Raw genomic sequence first — 22,878 nt, 5'->3', positions numbered from 1 at the left:
AACGTTTTCGTATTATAACTCAATCTAACCTTTTAACCTAAGCTCACCTTATTCAGAATTTACATTATTCCTATTTATCATATGCGAGCGCTTTAGACAGCTGGTCGTGCTAGCATAATCAATCTTCAAATTCTTTTTGTAACATATATTAATATTGATATATACAGGCTGATTCACGGTGGATGGCACATTAGACGTTTCTGATGAACCAGACAACGGATCACTTTGAAAATTTAATGGAGGGCATATTCGGACATTCTCTAGCCAACTAAAATATTTTCGACAATGCGGTGTTGCCGCTTCTATTAGAAAGCAGTAGCAACTTTGATTTTTCAAATGGAACACTCTGTATATAATATTATTTTTGGAATCTCCAACAATTGCCCGACAACTTTTCTTGATATTTCCCTATACCTATCTGTTACCGTTTTCGAAATAAAAATTAATTTCAATTTTTTTCTTCGAAAATCATGACTTCTAAAAATGCCGATATCTTTTAGTTAAGAAGTACTATGATATCGAATTTTGGTTTGGAGTTAGGTGATACTTGGACACTTCCCACAGGTCAGCCTAATCTCCGTTACTTCAATACAGGGTGGTAAAAAAATACAGTTTTTTCGTTTGCTTGAAAAAGTTGCTGAAATTTGATTATTTTAAATAGAACACCCTGTATATTATCGAAAATTCGGAAAGCTGTTGAAATTTGCTTTCTTTCTATGTATATCATACCTATACCTAACTAGTCAAGTTTCGGACTTATGAACATTTATTTGTGAAAATGTCCCTTCAGAATGGTATTTCCATTCGGTATTTGATAAGCAGGCCATGATTACTATTTGACAGTAGCGTTGTGACATTCTCCTAATAATATCGATATTTTCGTCACTTCAGAAGTTGCAAATACCTTCAAAACGATGGAACAAAACTATTCAAACGAAGTTCTTATGAATTTGTTTATTATTTTTGGACAGTGTGACAAAATTATCAGCAGAACATGTAGAAAGTTCAATGAAATGTATCCGAATCTACCGCCAATGAACCTCAAGAAATTTATACGAATTCAGAACAATTTCAATGCATTTGGATCAACTTTAAAAGCACCAAGAAACTTGCCTCGACCCGTAACTTTCGAAGACAACCAGATTAATGTCTTAGCATATTTTCACGCATTTCCCGAGTCATCGATAAGAAGTGCTGAAGAAGATTTGGGTATAAAATATTCATCGGTTCAAAGAATCTTGCGAAGACATAAAATGCATGATTATAAATTCACCAAAATTCAAGCAATGAAGCCTCAAGATCCTCAACAGAGAGTAGAATTTTGTGAAATGTTGTTGACACGCATTCAAGGAGATCCACTTTTTTTAAATAAAATTATTTGGACTGATGAATCGAAATTTTCGAGAGAAGGGATTTTCAATAGAAAAAATCGTCATTATTGGTCCAGTGAAAATCCTCACGTCACTAAAGAAGCCGGATTTCAAGAAAAATTTAGTTTTAATGTCTTCTGCATGTTGATGGACAACAAATTGAGGTACGTGATATACGAGGAGTCATTAACATCCAGAAGCTACCTGAATATTTTGGAGAATACTGTAGACAGTTTCGTGGATAATCTGCCACTCGAAGATTATCGAAACTGTTTGAAGGTGATTGACAATGTTTCGTGATGAATTTCACTAGTTCGGACTTCCATTGTCTATTATATAAAATGATTTGAAATCCCTGAAACAAGTAAAAAAGAATAATTAAAAAAGAATAGTTGAAAATAACACTTATATTAAGCAACAATAAACCTGAAATGAAATGATAGTAAAATAACCTACAAGTAAAAATATAATAATTGAATAAATAAAAAAATAAAAATTGAAGGAATGCAAAAAGAAAATAATAAAAATAAAAAAGTGTAGAGATTCCAAGTCACGTTAGTTCACGACGTTTCGATTGTTGGTATCTACAATCGTCTTCGGGTGATGACAGTCATCACCCGAAGACGATTGTAGATACCAACAATCGAAACGTCGTGAACTAACGTGACTTGGAATCTCTACACTTTTTTATTTTTATTATTTTCTTTTTGCATTCCTTCAATTTTTATTTTTTTATTTATTCAATTATTATATTTTTACTTGTAGGTTATTTTACTATCATTTCATTTCAGGTTTATTGTTGCTTAATATAAGTGTTATTTTCAACTATTCTTTTTTAATTATTCTTTTTTACTTGTTTCAGGGATTTCAAATCATTTTATATAATAGACAATGGAAGTCCGAACTAGTGAAATTATCGAAACTGTTGGTACCAACTAGACGGAGCTCCTGCACATTGCACAAGAGAAGTGAGCGCAGAACTGGATAGACTATTTGAGGTTCATTGGCGGTAGATTCGGATACATTTCATTGAACTTTCTACATGTTCTGCTGATAATTTTGTCACACTGTTCAAAAATAATAAACAAATTCATAAGAACTTCGTTTGAATAGTTTTGTTCCATCGTTTTGAAGGTATTTGCAACTTCTGAAGTGACGAAAATGTCGATATTATTAGGAGAATGTCACAACGCTACTGTCAAATAGTAATTGAACGTCTAATGTGCCATCCACCGTGAATCAGCCTGTATTGTTGTGGAATTGGCCGCGGTGGTAGTGCGCCCGACTCACAGTCGGAAGACCGTGGGTTCGATTCCTGCCTCGACCAGATATTTTTCTCGAGAGAATTTATCTGGTTGAAGCTGGATGATTCTGCAACCGTGTTAGGAATCACACGTGAAATACACTGACGATTAAATTAACTCATTAATTTATGGGTTTATTATTTTCAGTTCGTGTTTCAGCGTTAATAAAACTATTGTTTGAAGAGAAGTTTCATTCGATAGTTGAGGGGTATTTTAATAATTATCTTTTCATTGTATTATCTGTGACTAATTGAGAAACATCAAACGAAATCTGTTTTACAAAAATGAGTGATGAACAAGGAAACCACGTCAGTTTCCGTTTGAAACAGTTTATCTCGAAAACGGTTCAAAATAGAAATAGTATTATTTGAACAAAGTTAATCTAAAATTGGATGTAGAGCTCAAAAATGTTGAAATATACAGGGTGTTCCATTGAAAAAATTAAGTTCCACTCATTTTTTCATGAGATCAAAGTATCTGTATTTTTTGAAGACCCTGTATGAGGCAAATGAAAATATGACTCGTAGTGCAGATCCTCATAGTATCACTCCACTCCATTTCAAATTTGATCGTTTCATTGCAAGAGAGTTCAAGATTATCAGCATTTATAAAAGTTCATGTTTGGTAAAAAAATATCAAAATTAATTTATATCTTCTAAACGGTAATAGATAGGTATAGGGAAATAGTATATGAATTTGTTGACAACTAACAGTATGCCGTTGAGGAAGTTCTGAAATTCCGAGTATATCCGTAGATATCCCAAAAAAAACAGAAATGGTTTTTATTTTTTTCGAAAATAAATTGCACTTCCACATTGCCAATTTTTCCCTGCTACATAATGGTGTTGTCAGATTTGCTATGCGACGTTTCGTCTTCCGGCCACCATCATCAACTTTATTTTTTCTTAGGGGCGCTATATTGGATTCTTTCTGTTTTGAAAATAATCAGATTTTACATTTTCCATGATGTATCATAAGTTATCATTCTTTTTCGAAAAATTGGAGATATTGAAAAAAAATAAAAATTAATTCTTATCATAATAAGCTTTGACTTTGATGTTTCAGAATTTGACTTTCAATTTTGTTACACTCAATGACTTTTGTTATTGTACAAGTCATTGAATTTTTGACGAAAAATGGCTTTCACGAATGAAGAAAAAAGAGATATGATACAAATTTATACGATAGAAACAGTGTTAGGACATCAGAAATGTCAAGTCAAGTCAAGACGTTCAAGTTATTGTATCAAAATCTCACCGAATTTGGTTCGTTTGAAAAGCCGATGAAAAAATACGGAGACAGAACCAACATTCAAAATTTGATAAGTGAGGTGTGTATGAGGTAAATTATACATTGTGTCCTTTTCAATGAAAGTAGAACTTTGAACAAATAACAAGAATTAACTAAAATGTAAATATAAAAGTAAATCACAGCAAATGCTCAAAATGCTGGCCTTGTTCATGATAACACAACTGTGCCCTTCTTCGAATATTATTCAGTGCACGATTAATTTCCCTCCTCCTCAATCTTCCGAACTCTCTAACAATGCTGTGTTGAAGGTCCTCAATATTTTGATATTCCCTCTGACCATAAACTCTATTTAACCCATAACACTCAAGTCTGGAGACCTTGCTGGCCATCTCACCGGCCCATTATTCCCTATCCATTTATGACCAAACCTTTCAGACAGGTAATTAATTACTCGTCTGGTAGTGTGCGGTGGAGCACTATCATGTTGGAACCAGATGTTGTTATAGTTAGTCAAAGGTAGATCATCCAAATAGTCTTCGAAACTTGACATTAAAAACTGGTGATAAGTTTCTCCTTTCAGAATTTCGTCAAATAAATGAGGACCCAAAATTCTATCTTTGTAAATTCCTGCCCACACGTTAATACTAAATCGCACTTGACGTCGAATTTTTTGGAACTGCCTGGGGTTGTTTATGCTCCAAATGTGTTCGTTATTTCGGTTGAAAATCCCAGCACAATTCGTAAGAGTGCTTTCATCTGGGTCTTCGGGTCTTCTTATTAGCCAATTATAAAATTCTAATCGCTTTTCGGGATCACCTGGATGCAATTTTTGAGATATGCGTATTTTGTAACATTTTTAACCGCTTTTTTGAGATGTCTTCAAGCACTTGTATGACAAATATTTATTTCGGAGGAATTTTGACGTGTAGATTTCCCCGGGTTCATGTTTATCTGCAAATTATTAATTTTTATTGAAAAGGACACAATGTCTAACTTACCTCATACATACCTCATTTATCAAATTTTCTTCAGTTTCCTGGTCCATTCTGTCTCCGTAAACTTGAACATTGTTCGATGTGGTTGTCGTCTTTCGAGATACAAGTTTAAATACATTTCTGATGTCCTAACACTGTTTCTATCGTATTTGTTATAAATTTGAATCATATCTCTTCTTCCTTCATTCGATAAAGCTATTTTTCGACACTGAGTGTAACAAATTGAAAGTTAAATTTAAAGACATCGAAGTCAAAGCCTATTATGACAAAAATTAATTTTTTTCAATATTTTTTGAAAAAGAATGATAACTTGTCAAAGGCGGGCAAGAGGCGACAACAACGTTTAAACACAAAATGAACAGTCGGTTTGATTTTTTTAAAGTAGCTATAAAAACCGAAATGTTGAGAGGATTTGGGCCCCTCAAAACTTCCAATAATTTTCTATCCGTTTCATTGACTTTGATAAAAGAAGGTTATGTGTCAAGTTTGGATTTAATAGAACCATAAACAGGACGCATAAAATAACATTACAGAAAATATCGACATTTAATACTTTCGTAACGTGTTATGCAGTTTAGGATATGAATTTATAAGAATCATTCATAGTATCACCTCCTCAAATATTCACATGACATTAAAGAACCCCCTGTATATTTGCCAAAAATTATTTCTTACAACATCTCAACAACTTGACGCGAACCATGATAACTCTTATTTTAAATAACTGGTCCATATAAAAATAATAACGATGGAAATTAATTACATTTTCAGATTTTGTTGCATTTAGGTACTGCATCTTATTATTAAGAATATGAAATCCACGCGATCGAAGTCACGGGCAACAGCTGTCAATTGTACAAATATTTTTTTTCTAAATCAAATACAAAAGAACATTTCACTGTTAGAAAATTTAGGGGAACCCAAAAACTGAAATCCTTGCGAAGAAAGTAGCGGGCAACAGCTAGTTCTTAATAAATTTGTAAAAAATGATATTCCTTCTTCATTAATAGGATTATAAAATACCAATAAAACTGAATATACCTTACCTGTTTAAAAAATCTGTTTAAAATATGTTTTTCCGTTAATAAGCTGTCGCCCCCATACGAACAACAACTCTCAGAAGTTGAGAAACTTGTGCGAGCTAAGGACTAACAAGGTCTTACCTTTTAACGTGTGATTCCTAACACGGTTGCAGCATCATCCCAGCTTCAACCAGATAAAATTCCCTCGAGAAAAATATCTGGTCGAGGCGGGAATCGAACCCACGACCTTCTGATCGTGAGTCGGGCGCACTACCACCGCAGCAAATTCCACAACTACCTATCTATACATTCCATTATAAAAACAGGACAATTAACGGAAAATAAGATGTCACTATTCGAACAACAGACCTCTTGGTTAGGAGCTGTAAGGTCTATCACTTTAATATATCGAAAGTATACAATTGGAAAAAGCAATCATTTTATGGTGTGTATTATAACTGGACATTTTTTGCAAATATAGGCCGCGCTGTAAAAAAACTGCAAACACTCCCAGAATCTGAATTTCGAATTCACCAACATGTATATAGGTACTTGTAGTATATTTTTCCAGTTGCAAGTTGCCTATAATGGCTTCTCTGATTATAAGACTATTAATGTACAGTGACCCAAATTGGATACCTTTAAAGGGAAACTCCTGTTTTCAAACTAGAAACACAGTAGAATGTTGATTTTTACTATGCTATAGATACATGAAAACCGATGGCTGTGCCTGAGGGTCAAATTTTATGACAAACTTGATGATGAAAATCACATCTTGATATATATCATCGTTTCTGAGTTACAGCTTGTACTTTAAAACGCACACTTTGATCAAGTGGGCTTTGGACGATGCGGCGATAAAACAGAATCTTTACTGGTAGCTGTCAAATTTTGATTCAAGCAGTAAAGACGCTCTTCAATTAGTGGTTTTTGTTGAATTTTCAAACACATTTGCAATAAAGTACCTATGAGAATTATTGAAAGTGGGATATGATAGTCTGTTTTATACAATCCGGAGAAAATGCAGAAGCAGCAAGCAACTTGTATCACGAGAGGTATCCAGAGAGAGACGACAACCTTATATAGTGACATTTCCGCAAGATTGCGGCACAACCTAATTGATGGTGATCAATTTGAAAAGAAAAGGCCAAAATTAAATGAATCAAATAGGAATAAGGAGTTGGAAGAAATAGTCGTTTTAGGAGCTGTTGTAAATAATCCCAAAAATCAACAGGCCTACCAAGAAGTAACGTTAGGAGGATTTTGAACGCCGCATGGCTTTTTACCAGAGGTTTCTGGAGTAAACAAGTGCGTAATTTTTCGTTAAATTGTATTTGGACAGACGAAACTTATGTCAGCAGTGCCGGCATTTTCAACGGCTACAATTCTTATAATTGGGCACAACAAAATCCTCATTCTATTATGGAGCAGAGAAGTCAATTGACACCAATTTTTTGGCTGCAAATATTGGTAATGATTGGGGAGCCAGCCAAGGCCGTTGGCCGGCCAGGTCACCGGACTTGACACCTATGGACTTTTACCTATGGGGAAGGTTGAAAGATCTTATTTTCAAATTGCTGACCAATTCTAGAAACGAATTGGAAGCGGCAGTGATGCAAAGTTTTGCTTCTCTCACTCCTATTGAACTAATTAATTCGGCAAAAACGTTCAAAAAAGGTATCGTCCCTGTGTAAGAGAAACTGGTAGACATTTCGAACACCTTCTCTGAAAAAATATATTTCATTGTTCGTTTTTTACCATTTATTAGTAGTAAATATAGTATAAATTGTAGTCCATTTTATTGAAACTGTGTGTTTTAATTAATTCTATGAAAAGCTTTCTCAACATTTGATAGCTACTACTGAACAATTTCTTTCTGTTTTATCACCGCGTAGTCCAAAGCCTACTTAATGGAAAAACCTGAAAGCTCTGTATTTCAAAGCCAAACACAAGTATGCTACATTTTTGGAAAAGTAATTTTAAGCTCTATTGAAATATACAGGACTATACAGGGTAACTCAATAAAAATATAGTTTTCCATCAGTAACTATATTGTTGTCTCATTTGAAAAAATAAGTTTTCCACGCCATTGAATTCTACGTAAAAAAGTGCTTTGGAAATGTTTTCATAGTAACAAAAAATTTTTGCCAGGAAAAAAGTTACAGCAACTTTTCGAGAAAACACATTTTCAAAAAACATGCTGTAACTCAGAAACGATGATAGAATCGATATGCGGTTTTCACCATTAAGTTTGTCATAAAATTTGACCATCAGTTTTCATCTATCTAGATTGAAAACATGAGTTTTCCTTTGACGGTTTCAAATTTGGCACACGCTGTACAAAAAATACGTGTAGTATAACCAGTGTTCCTTCCAGTGAAACAAATAAGATTAAATGAAGAGGTAAAATATTTGTTATTATGTACCTTTTCTGGCAGAGAAATGAGTAACAAAAACTGAATAATCTCTTTAGATAAACTATCTTTAGTAACAATTACAACAAATTTTTAAAGACTGCCTCTACATCACAACCATTCTCGCTGACCCTACAGATAATATTTCTACCATAAATTATACTTTTTTGATGCTTGATTTCTGGATTATCTATCTTTAATATGGCATATATTCTAATAATACAAAACAGCTCTCACACACCAGAACTGTAACAATCATCTTAATATGCATTTCATCAAGTTGGAGTTCAGGAACTGATATGTACAATCTAATTTTTCTAAAATAGTTGGAAAATTCCGCGTCGAGAATATTGTTGCATTGTTTGAATTGGATTCATTTTTTAGTGGAGGATAGAACAAAAATTATAAAATTAGTGTCATGGATTTACTAGTAAATTATATACATTCCAAGTAGATATATAAAAATAAATCATTTTATAAATATATAAAACTATATTCGTGCAATAAGATTCTGGAAATTGATAACTAAAGATGATAAATAAATTTTAAAAAGTTTCATAGCTGCCAGATGGTCATAGTGGTGCTAATTAAAAAATTCTTGCTAGAAATTTCCAGAATACTTTTTCAGTTAAATAATAGTACAAAAATTTCATAATTCTAAATTATAAACTCACACAATGACTAGTACAAAAAAATCTTGAAATGCTTTGAGCAGTTCTAGTAGGGAAACATTCTTTCACAATTGGTTTAACCGGTTGGAATTCGAGTTTGTATTTAAAATAATACTTACGTAAGGCAGGTAACAGCATTTAAACCAAAAAACTGATGATAATTCCTAAATATAAAGGTGATACGTTTTCATACATTCATTTTGAATATTTCACTATAGGCTAAATTCAGTCACTTTGGACTGGATAAGCTGTTTTTTAAAGAACATTTCGAAGATGAACATGAAGGTGGAATAAACAATTCGATAAAAACATTTTTCTAATCTCCAGCTACTGTCATGTTTTGCATTTGAGTTATTTTATCCTTCGTTTCTTTTATAGATTTGACTGTGAGACAGTCGAGATGAACAGGATTAATAAAAATTTGATGACATGACTAAGTGAAAATTATGGAAAATATCAAAGTAATAAATTTTTCCCAAACCGAGTAGCCAACTTTAACAAAGAGTTACAGGATGAGGGATTACCTGTCGGCCACAAGAACAAACCAAACTATACGACTTTAGTAAGCTTAAAAAAATGAAGTTTCAGTCAACGAACTGATGACAAGTATTGCAAGAAAATGATATTGAATTAATGCCAATCCAAGTAGAGATCTGCAAGTATTGAAAGTTTGTCCTTTTTCATATTATGTTTGTACAAACTGTTCGTGTATTTTTAATAAGAGTTGCCTTTATCACAATACAAAAACAAGGTAGTTTTACGATAGTACAATAAAATAGTGTGAAGAATACATAATGCGAGCTTATTAAAAAAATCAATAGCAGAGCAACAGTGCACGATAGTGAGCTAAAAAATATGTACATTGAAAAGTTAATGAAAGAAAAGACACATTATCTTCAACAAGCTATAGTTTTAGAAACATATATGAATAACCTGTTAGAAAACCAAAAAACTACCGTATGAAAAATAGAAGAAAAAATTATACAATTTCAAAAACAAATCTGTTAAAAAAATGATACAAATGAATCGTGCACACAAACAAATACATATATCAATGAGTCATGAATCGACAATAACAGATGAAATGAAGAGTCAGAAAAATACTAAAGTCAGTTATCATTATAATAACTGCATATGTCCCCCTAGTGGTAATGTACATTCATTCCTCAACTGCAAATTGCAAACTAATACTCTAAACCCAACTAGAATATTTACTAACTCAAATGGCCACACAAGTCTCACTTGTATTGATTATTTGGTGACTAATCTACCTAATGATATTTATGAGTGTCAACTAACCCAGCCAAATATTGCAGATCATATGTTCCATTTACTACCTCTGCAAAAACAGAAATTACCGATCAATGACAAGGAGGATTCAGAAAGATATACTCTAGTGAAACGATGTATCAGTCCGAGCAATATGAATTACGAAATAGACTTAATAATATTATCTGGTTTCCAATACTTTTTGATTTGACAATCTTTGATGGCTTTTCCTACTTTCTTGAGTCCCTAAGTTGGTATTTCAAGGTTTCATGTCCTAAAAACCGTACTTATGTTCACAATAATAAAGGTAATAAGGCAAAAATACTTGAATTTCCATTGATGTGGTCCAAGAATGAAAATATTTAAAAGATATGTATCATCTCATTACTAATGATCAGGAAGTAGACCCTGTAAACATGGACATATATGATTAAAGGCTGAAAGAATACAAAAAAATTGTCAAATAGAAAAATATTTGCTATTTTTCTACAAAAATAGACAATGTCACGATGGAAGTAGACACATGGAACATAATAAACAATGAGTTAGGACGAAAACAAGATTGTATTGTATTGTATAATTCAGTTGGGGTCAAAGACCCACCTAGCATAACAGAATTGTTTAGAGAACATCCTATGAGATTAGCAATTCCCCAAGGAACAGTCCTGGGACCTTTACTTTTTGTAATATTTCTCAACGATCTTCCAGAACACGTTAAAAACTGCTGTTGATGACATCACAGTAACTGTTGTGGGGCTTACACTAGAACATACCTTAATCAAAGCTGGTGAAATTGTTGATGAATTTACGTTATGGTACAAACATAATCGCTCAAAGTTGAGTAAATCTAAATCAGTATCTAGGAAATTATATTCCAGTAAAAATTTAATACCTGATGAAATTGATGATAGTGATAGATTTTCATAGTAAGTGTCTGCAAGAAACTGTATACATTATATTTTGCAATTAAACAAACGAAAATGTGTATAGACAAGCAGAGTCCCTTAAGCAAGCATATACTTTGCATTGACATACATATTTCTTTGAATATCCTGTCTTGGGGGTCCAGTAGAGATTTTAACAAAATATTTGTTTCTAAAAAACGACTAGTGAGATTTATCTTGAATATGGACTATAGAGATAGCTGCAAGCCAGTTCACATAAGAGAAAAATTGTTTTCTGTTCCATGTATATACATATTTAAGTGTGTAAATTATGTGAGAAACAACCTACTATCTTATGAAACTAGTTATTCTACAAGTCATGGTGGTATGCTAAAAGTGCCAAGTCACCAGACTTCGAATTTTGAGAACTAACCCAGTTATAATGCAATCATTTTTCACTAAGCATTGAATGTGGCAAAATGTTCAAAAATAAAACGATTTTTTTTACTGAAAAATGTTATTATAGTCTGCAGGAATATTAAAACGATACCACGAACTGTAAGGTTGTTTCAGAAGTGTTGTCTGTTTTAATGTAATGTGTTTCTGTAGCTGTGTATCTCAATAAATATTTATTCTATTGTATCGTGGTATATACTCATCGAATTTTTGTACTCAGTACATTGATGCTGTAAATTTTTTTTCAAAAATTTTCAAATTTTTTTGCCTCTTTTCAGCTCATCACTATATGATGTCGTTAAGCGATTTGCAGCCAATTTTTCTCTACGAATTCAAATTGAATATCAAAACAGCCCGCTAAATTAACCAGGCATTTGGCATTGACAGTGTTAATGAACGAACTGTTCGACGTTGGTTTGTGAAATTTCGTTCCAGAGATTTCAACCTTGAAGATGAGCCCCGAAGTGGTCAACCTACATTAATCCAGGACGAGGATATGAGGACCCTAGTGAAGACTGACCCATCACAAATGGTGCGTAGGGTGGCGGAAGGACATGCCGTCCGCTGGGTTTTTGATGGTTTAAAACGTATCGGAGAGGTCGAAAAGAGGGTGTCCCATGATTTGAATGATTGACAGAAATTATCACGTTTCGAAATCTGTTCGTCTTTGCTTCTGCGCAACCAAAACGATCCCTTTTTTTGGTCGGACTGTCACATGTGCTGAAAAGTGGATCATCTAAGACAACAAGAGACCTGTATAGTGGTCAGACTTCGATGAACCAACCAGGCACTTCCCAAAGGCGAAAACCCACCAAAAAAGACCATTCTACTGTATGATGGTCAGCGGCTAGTGTGATTCAGTATAACTTTTTGCAACCGGGCCAAACCTTCACAGCAGAGTACTATTGTGAGAAAATCGACCAAATGTACCAGAAATTGCGCCACCAGCAGCCGACACTGGCAAAAACGGCCTTCATCGACTTCATTGAATCATGAATACCCAATTGTGTTACGCTGATATAAGTGCGCTGATTCAAATGGCGCTTATTTCTACTATTAATGTATATTTCATTTATATACTGAATTTTTTATTATTATTTTGACTTACCATATATACATGCTGTACCAAAATGGTTAATAGAGATTATTATTATTCAAAATTTTGAGACAACTAATGAAGATAAATGTATGGATTGCATCCAATGTCGTCAACCATTATGAATGGTGAGGTTCTTATAAAATGCTGCATGAAAAAGCTGCAGAGATATTCATTCAATATTCTAATAGCACAGATGAGATGGCAAAAAAAAAATCAAGTATAACGCATAACAGACATAACTGTTCCTCTATTCAGAAGGTATTAGCTTCAACAGTATGAACGAAAAAACCTGTTCTCGAGTTTAGAGTTTAGGCCTTCTCAGATTAGAAGGCCAGAAACTCCAGAGAGAAAAATTAAATCAAGGAGACAGCAAGAATACTAATGGTTCATTTTAATTAGAAAACAGTCTTAATATAGAAAATCTAAGATGTGATACTTTTAATCTGTTTTTTAATATACTCTTTTATTATTTATTATCATTCTTCTTCAATGAAATATCATAATCAATAATTTTAATGGGGTTTTGAATTAAAAGCTTTAAAGAATGGGGGATCCTATTTGAGTCACAAATTGATCAAAAAGAGAGAAACAATGTATTCAATTGCATTTTGTGCTAAGGCCCCGTGAGACAGTGCTGCTACTTTGATTACATTTTGGAACTGAAAATGATGCTAAATAACTAGTAGCATCTATCAGTCAAACGTTATCTACAGTGACCCCAATTCTATAACTAGAATTAGGATCCTGCAGACTAATTCTTAAATTACTCTCAAATCTATTTTTGATGGTGGAAAATTCCATTATATCTTTAGGTTTGCAATGAAGCCAAAACCTATCAAATTCATAAAATAAAAAGCTATAGAACTGATGGAAATGACGAATAGATGGTACACTCCCTGAAGTATTATAAACATAGGTTTTTGCACTACCATCTTTCAGTAGGATCCAAGCCAGACTAGTTAAATTTATTCCAACAATGGCAAAGCAATAACCATATACAGGATGATGAGAATGGGACAGAACATGTTGAGCAGGGTTCTGATGCTCACTTGCAAAAAACAGTAAATTTTCAAGACCTAAGAGACCCATACCACGAAAGTCTGTTTTCGGATCTTCACCTTGGAACCCAATGTCTTGCCACTGTTTAGTTATTCGTCCTAAAAAACAATAAAATTTACTATTTTCACTATTTTAAAAAATTATAGCTGAACTTCAAATTACTACATTTCTTCATAAAGAGATTAGTATGAAGTTATCCAAAAATTCTCATTCACAATTTCCCATGTAGAGACAACCTATGGTGGGATAGAGGTGTTGCCAAGTCTCTAAGAATTCTACTTGCACATTGCACCACGGCTTCGCTAATGTGTGCGTTTGCTGCTAATCAGAAAGTGCTATAGGGTGAAGCGTGGCCACTCTTTTTATGAATTATAGGATTTACTACAGTATTTCGCTATAATATAATATATATTTTTAAATACATTTCAATTTATATAACACTTATTTGCTCCATAGATATATAGATAAGATTTTAAGTACTACTTTTATACTACTTTAACATAATTCAAAAACGTTTGTCAACAAGAACATTTTCTTATGACAATAAACGTATTTCTCTCTTTCTCTCGAATTTGCTAACACAGTAGCTTCATCTGTAGTAATAAATATAACACAATGGACTACAATTCTTTTATACAACAGTAAGTTACCACACTCAATAGTAAATGAGATAACAGGTAGAATTTGTAAAACAAATTACAATATCAGTTCTTGGACAGTAGGTAAATTTGAATATGAATAAAATGATTGGCATTATGAATGTTTTATCGATTTCCAGAGACTCTGACAGGTGCAATTTATGTATTTTATTTTCTGTATGGAGTATGACAAAAATAATGTTGAAATCGTGACTGTTTTTTATGTTTGGAAATTCACGTTTTAAAATTACTTGAAATCCCTACCTAAACTTTTGGGCATGATCCGCATGTTAGTTTGTTAGAAATTTTAAAACGAGAATCTCGAAAATAAAAGAAGTTTTGAACTGAAGAAGACCAATTCCATCTATGCGTGCCACCTCTTGGAGGACAATCATGATTTCAACAATATCTATGCCATACTACATATAGAAAAAAAGACAGAAATAGAACCTGCTGGTGTCTCTGGGAATCAATAAGGGAAAACTGAGATTGTAATTTGTCTTACAAATTCTACCTGTTGTCTCATTTACTATTAACTAATTAAGTGAGGTAACTTACTGTTGTATATAAGAATTGTTGTTCACTGTGTAGTATTTATTACTACCAATGAAGTACAGTGAAGTAGTGAAACACGTCTAGAATTAAACAAATGTTTGTGAAAATTGTTTAATTATTATCATGGATAGTCATACCATCATCAATTATTTCAATTTTTACGGGCTTTTGATGAAATTAATATTTATTACACTACTTGTTACAATTGGTGCTCATATGTTGAAAATATTTTGCAATATTTCTAAATTTTAATAATAACAATGTGAATTTAAGAATTCACAATAATATAGCTCTATCCCACCATAGGTTGTCTCTACATCAGAAATTATGGATGAGAATTTGTAGATAACTTCAAACTATTCATAAAGAGCTGCTTCTCTAATAATTCATTCAGTTGACTTGTTAATTCTCCATTATATATATGCAATGATTGTATTGACAGAAACACAAATTACAAAAACTTTACCTTCCAGTTTTTCATTAGGCATAAGTTTTTCCCATAATTCATATAACTTATTTTCATGTTCAATGTTATCACCGTCATAAGCAATTGTTCTCAACTCCTCAACCTGAGAAACAAGTTGTCTGTAACCCCATATTTGTTCAACACATTTACCAAAGCTGGAAACAAACTGGTAATGGACTTTGGGGCTTATCTTTTTCACTAATAGAACTGTACTAACAGCTCCTCTTACTATTTCTCTTTGATTTGCCCCAATAAAACGTTTATTATCTGCTATGTCATTCAGATGCTGTAGGAGTTGCTTTATTTGATGTGACTTGGACATTGTTAGTGAGTGTTCCACACCTTTTATTCTTGGAGTTCCACTCACTTCTCCATAACATATTCGTTGAAGTTCACACAGTCCAGTAGTTTTTCGAAGAAACCATTTTACTATGGGTCGTAAATAAAAATTGAATAACCACCATAAAGAGAGAGACATTTTCATTTCCACATGCAGGTTGAGGAGAGATGAAGCTAATCATATATTTCAGAGTTTTTATACAAACTAACAATAAGAAATCAGTTATAATGTCAATGTTTGGACTGGATTAGATTCAGCTTTTCATCTCGAATTTTACAATACCAAATATTTTCAATAGGTTAGGTTCAGGTAGGTGCCAAACAAAAAATCTCAACTTTCTCTTTCTAGTTCTAGTCTTTTTAGGTGTCAAAGTCATCCGTCATTTGTGTCAAACTCAGGATTCGACAAAACCTGAAACCCATATCATACCCATGTGTTTTACAGACACAGGCCATGGACCTATCTGTAATATTTTGTAGCATTCTTGACTATTCTATCACATTATTAATATAGTTGTTTCGTGGTTCTTGGGTTTTGGATTCTCTTGGAAAATGGAAAGTTTTCTCTTATTTATGTACCAAGACGTTTCGCCCCTGGTTAAGGGCTTTTTCAATTGTTTATTTAAACATTTTGTTGTAACACATTGGATATTTGAGTGGTTTCCTGAAATAGAATACAATTTTTATTTCTATTGCCTTTCCTTTAAATTGGTACATTTGTTGAACATTTATATTCTTTTGTTTTGTAGGTACCTTGCTTAAAATTTTTAATAACTTTTCAAAATGTAAATAATATTTATGTGCTGTTGTTCTTCATATTTGATAGTGACTTCGCCAGGGGCGAAATGTCTTGATACATAAATAAAAGAAAACTTTCCATTTTCCAAGAGAATCCAAAACCCAAAAACCACGAAACAACTATACCAAACAGGTTTCAAGAACCTACTCAAACCATATATTATTAATATATTTTCAGTTGAATCTTTATTGTTTCAAGTCTCAATAGTACGATCTGTTATTAGTGTTGAATATATCATTTTATTATTTTAGGTTTGAATATAGTTTAGGATATATATATATATATATGGTTTTGTTTATTGATGTACCCTACATTATCATTGTAACAAGGTTCAGTAAAAAAATCAAAAAGTATTGCATTGAAAATTTTATTTGTTAATTTTATGTCTACATACCGAGTTTTATTTGATAACTGAGAATCCTCAATCAGCATTCATAATATACTTACTAAACTCTGAATGCAGATGAATATTCTGAATAAAAATAAATATTAAGGTTTATAGAAACGAAATACTTGCCCACATGAAGGACTTTTGAATATGATGGTATATGAGTGAAATAATGCCAAGCCTGGAAAACTTCGCAACGAACGTATGGTATCTAGGGGAAGATATTTCCAATGACAAAACAATTGAAAATCTAATTTTGTTCAACCAGAAATCCTCTTCAAATATATAAGTGACCGTTTTCTTTCAAAATTGTGTCGTAGAAACCATTTTAAACTCAGTACAATATGGCAGTAGAATAATGCCAAAAAATCCAATATGGCGGTACTACGACAAAGACAATGTCTTATATGAAATTAAAATTATTTTCTCCACGAATTCACGTACCTATCGTTAATTTCGTTTGAAAACCATTTTCAACTTCGTTTGTCTCGAAAATCTTGATAGAAAGCAGCCGGATTTTCCAACTTCAACATTGAAGTGTACCTCGTATATATTTTCTGTGCCAGTGAAAAAGTAATAATTTCAAAAGTTTCTGCTCCATATCATTATTAAGTATATAGTCAGTGTCAAGAATAAAGAAGTCAATTTCCCAATCGAAATTATTGAATTTTTATTTGCAAACTTGGCAAACATCGTATTTTACTATATCAAGTTGTTTTGAAAATATTTTCATAGTTGACTGCATAGTGAATTGGGAGAAAATGGCTCCTACGGCACTTGCGTGAAGTTAGCGTCGGACGCCAGCGTCCAAATCTAGCGCCCGCCCCCCACTCCTGAGTCCGATTTACACCACACAACTAGTAGAATGTTGATTCATAATATGAATTATTTGATTATTTGATTATTTCCTCTTAGAATCGACTTCAAACTTGAAAATATCATTATACTGCATGCAGCTTTCATAATCTGTATTATAATGACGAGGAAACATTGACGTGAATGTGATAGATATAAAACACTTTTGGGTCACAACTGGTGGAATTTATGACCAAGTGAAAAATTCATCAGAAGAATGATTCATTGAATGGGTAATTTTCAGAAAAAGTGTCATAGAAAAATGAACTCCCATCACTTGAGTGGAATAGTTCGCTTTCCAAACTGAATTGTCATCAATTATGTCCGAGTGAAAACTGTTATCAGCTATAATATCCCAAGGACATTGATAACTAACGAAATAATTTTATCACAGTTTTCGAAAGCACGTTATTTGGTAACATCCCGACGCCGAAGGCGGAGGGATGTTACCTAAAATAACGTTCCTGAGGAAGTTGTGATAAAATTATGAGTTATTTATCAATGTTCGAGGGATATTCGGTGAGAAAATTTTTTGCAATTCGAACAAAATTATTTATTGAACACACAGTTATTAAAAGAACAATTCGTATAATGATATAACTCCATAAATATTTTCCAAGTGTATTTTTTACTATTGACAGTATTTTTTGGTGTATTTTCTTCAATGATTTTGTCAATTGCCGCATCATTTTGAACACCAAAGCGAGGAAGTGACATTTTCGAAATAAATTGAATTACTGAAATGTCAAACAACTTTATTGTGTTGGTTGCTTAGCAATGTCATGACATAAGTGATAACTACCCTTGAAAACTATCCATGGGTAGTTATCAGTGTAATGATGGTTTCATTGGTTATTTCGACACACATGACTAGAAATAGACAAATTTGATAGGATAATTTTTTTGGCAAAAAATTTTCAGAGAAATGATATACTGAACACTGAATTTTCAGTCCTTCAAAATAGTGGGGTCATAAAAAAAATACCCCTTCCATATTAGATGTTTAATTTTTTCCTTCTTAAACTGGCTTTTGTCCCCGAATACGACTACCTGGAGAATGTTGATAAAGATATGATATACTGAACTATGAATTTACAGCCGTCCAAAATACCGGGAACATAAAAAAATCACCCCTTCCACCTTAGACGTTTAATTTTTTTCTTCTCAAACTGGCTTGTGTCCCCGAATACGACTACCTGGAAAATGTTGATGAAGATATGATATACTGAACTATGAATTTCCAGCCGTCCAAAATACCGGGAACATAAAAAAAATCACCCCTTCCACCTTAGACGTTTAATTTTTTTCTTCTCAAACTGGCTTGTGTCCCCGAATACGACTACCTGGAAAATGTTGATGAAGATATGATATACTGAACTATGAATTTCCAGCCGTCCAAAATACCGGGAACATACAAAAAAACCACCCCTTCCACTTTAGATGTTTAATTTTTTCCTTCTCAAACTGTCTTGTGTCCCCGAATACGACTACCTGGAAAATGTTGATAAAGATATGATATACTGAACTATGAATTTACAGCCGTCCAAAATATCGGGAACATACAAAAAAACCACCCCTTACACATAAGATGTTTAATTTTTTCCTTCTCAAACTGGCTTTTGTCCCCGAATACGACTAACTGAAAAATGTTGATGAAGATATGATATACTGAACTCTGAATTTTCAGCCCTTCAAAATACCGGGAACATACAAAAAAACCACCCTTTCCACATAAGAAGTTTAATTTTTTCCTTCCCAAACTGTCTTGTGTCCCCGAATACGACTACCTGGAAAATGTTGATAAAGATATGATATACTGAACTATGAATTTACAGCCGTCCAAAATACCGGGAACATACAAAAAAACCACCCCTTCAACATTAGACGTTTAATTTTTTCCTTCTCAAACTGGCTTGTGTCCCCGAATACGACTACCTGGAAAATGTTGATGAAGATATGATATACTGAACTCTGAATTTTCAGCCCTTCAAAATACCGGGAACATACAAAAAACCACCCTTTCCACATAAGAAGTTTAATTTTTTCCTTCCCAAACTGTCTTGTGTCCCCGAATACGACTACCTGGAAAATGTTGATAAAGATATGATATACTGAACTATGAATTTACAGCCGTCCAAAATACCGGGAACATACAAAAAAACCACCCCTTCAACATTAGACGTTTAATTTTTTCCTTCTCAAACTGGCTTTTGTCCCCGAATACGACTAACTGAAAAATGTTGATGAAGATATGATATACTGAACTCTGAATTTTCAGCCCTTCAAAATACCGGGAACATACAAAAAAACCACCCTTTCCACATAAGAAGTTTAATTTTTTCCTTCCCAAACTGTCTTGTGTCCCCGAATACGACTACCTGGAAAATGTTGATAAAGATATGATATACTGAACTATGAATTTACAGCCGTCCAAAATACCGGGAACATACAAAAAAACCACCCCTTCAACATTAGACGTTTAATTTTTTCCTTCTCAAACTGGCTTGTGTCCCCGAATACGACTACCTGGAAAATGTTGATGAAGATATGATATACTGAACTATGAATTTACAGCCGTCCAAAATACCGGGAACATACAAAAAAACCACCCCTTCCATATAATATGTTTAATTTTTTCCTTCTCAAACTGGCTTTTGTCCCCGAATACGACTAACTGAAAAATGTTGATGAAGATATAATATACTGAACTATGAATTTTCAGCCGTCCAAAATACCGGGAACATACAAAAAAACCACCCCTTCCACTTTAGATGTTTAATTTTTTCCTTCTCAAACTGGCTTGTGTCCCCGAATACGACCAACTGGAAAATGTTGATGAAGATATAATATACTGAACTCTGAATTTTCAGCCCTCCAAAATACCGGGAACATACAAAAAATTACCCCTTCCATATAAGATGTTTAATTTTTTCCTTCTCAAACTGGCTTTTGTCCCCGAATACGACTACCTGGAAAATGTTGATAAAGATATGATATACTGAACTATGAATTTACAGCCGTCCAAAATACCGGGAACATACAAAAAAACCACCCCTTCAACATTAGACGTTTAATTTTTTCCTTCTCAAACTGGCTTGTGTCCCCGAATACGACTAACTGGAAAATGTTGATGAAAATATGATAAGATACAGTTTTGAACAGAGATTGCGCAGATTATAGTGATTGTATAGTTTATTTCTGAGTTAAATCTATTCACTCCACTCCTCTTCAATTCACATTTCATCATTCTTTTCTGCAGACATACATAAAGGACAACATTCATCAAACTCATAGTATAATCGGAAACATTTCGGTTCTAAAACCCTATTACACGTTTTGCATTGAAAGCATTTTTCTGTTTCATCCACGTGTCGACCACATATCAAACAATACGGAATCATTTTTTCTGATTTCGTCAATAGGTATTTTTTAAGTTCTAAACGGTAATGATCGGGGTCAAAACTTCTTTCTAACTCAATCTTATTGAGAATACAATTGATGAAGTGCAAAATAAATATTCCACAATTGTAAGAGTCGGATTGTTTGGGATGACTTTCGTTTTTTATTTTGAATTCAGTCAAGTTGTAAGGATTTATTACATGACCATTTAACATGGTAATGAATTTCCTGAATTTCTCGAACATATTGTACTGACCTGTTTTCGTTGCTCCGTTTGGATCGATGTAAGAGAATGTATTATCTGTGAAATTGACGACCATAAGCGTAAAGTGTCTGTTATGCAAGATAGGTATCAGATTAATTTTTCCATGAAGGTCTTTGAAAATATCATCTCCGAAAAACTCTGTATCTAGTGAGTTGAGTTTGAAAAACATTAGTTCTGTTTTATATATGTTCCATATTTTTACATTATGATTTTGGGAATCAGCTTGCAAAAGATCAGCGATTATGAAGAAGACAGTGTTGGAAATATACGAAAATTTGTCCAAAGTAGAATAATCTTCAATTGTTAAATCATAAGTACACTTATACCGCGCAACAACATAATTGCCCAAATAAATATTAGACCTGTAATAGTCAATTTTTTTCATGAGATCATTTGATTTGATATCCTGATGCTCTAATTTGAAATACGACTTCACATTGAAATTACAGGTGCAAATAGGGCAATAATATATAACCCCTGGAGTATCTAAAGGCTCACTGAAAGTGAATTGACTTGTATCGCACTTCAAATGAATCCATCTTCTACAAAGATCACAGTTTACCCAATTCATATTTTCTGCACCTTCGAATTTACCACATATTGGGCACAAGTTAGAAACATCCGATGAAAATTGTAATAGTAAGAGTTGTAAATCGTTACAATATTTCTTTATATCAAAAGGTTCAGAGAGTAGCTGGCTACTAAAAATTCTAGAAGTGAGTATATCCAAAGTGTATAAAGGTAGAATATTTGCTTCAAAAGTCATTTGTACCGACTGACACTTTGAACTGATGATCTTCCAATCTTTCTCTTCGATTTTTTTATATGTAGCATACAAAGCTCTTTTCTTGTTGTAGAGTTGCAAGAATCTGATGAAGTTTTTGAGGAACTCCTCATTTTCTATGTTTGTATTACCATATGGATTGAATATTTCCAAAGATTTATCAACAAAATTTATTTTGACTAAAAGCCACTTCTCTTCTTGTAGGTGAAAAGGAATAAATGTAGTTTTTTTAAAGGGGGATATTTTACCGAAAACGAGTCTTTTTTCCAAATCGAAAAAAGTATTTGTAGCTATCCATAATGCCACATCTGACTGTCTTTTATTTTTTCTAATAATTACCATACCCAAAATATTGAAAAATTGTTTAGTTATACTTTGGGACATGCTATTGGCATTCAATATGTTGAAATCCTGAGAAGTTACAAATTTATTACCTGTAACAAAATCATAATGACCGATATAATATAACCAGTTTCGGAATTTTTTATAATACGTAACATCGTTCACCAGGCCGTTTTCCAAAATATTCAATATGATTTTTTGTTCTTTCGAAGAATTCAGCAAAACCGATTCTACAGATTTATACTTAGGCAAAT

The 22,878-nt window shown here is 32.9% G+C and overlaps 1 protein-coding gene across 1 annotated transcript; it reads right to left on the bottom strand.

The window, feature by feature from the left end:
- Positions 1 to 8,766: 8,766 nt before the first annotated feature.
- LOC111514996 (ELMO domain-containing protein 2) lies at positions 8,767 to 16,148 on the bottom strand. The gene is made up of 2 exons (XM_074170671.1): positions 15,454 to 16,148; positions 8,767 to 13,892 (listed from the first exon to the last, which is right to left on the bottom strand). The coding sequence occupies exons 1-2, from the start codon at positions 15,935 to 15,937 to the stop codon at positions 13,432 to 13,434; spliced, it is 945 nt and encodes a 314-aa protein (XP_074026772.1). The 5' UTR covers positions 15,938 to 16,148; the 3' UTR covers positions 8,767 to 13,431.
- Between the last annotated feature and the right edge of the window lie 6,730 nt (positions 16,149 to 22,878).

Source organism: Leptinotarsa decemlineata, unplaced genomic scaffold (genome assembly GCF_025532065.1).
Source record: "Leptinotarsa decemlineata unplaced genomic scaffold, Ldec_3_MD MMD2_P_RNA_scaffold_9, whole genome shotgun sequence".
Taxonomy (NCBI): domain Eukaryota; kingdom Metazoa; phylum Arthropoda; class Insecta; order Coleoptera; family Chrysomelidae; genus Leptinotarsa; species Leptinotarsa decemlineata.
Note: the sequence above shows the minus strand (reverse complement) of the source record. Positions and strands in the feature narration are given on the sequence as shown.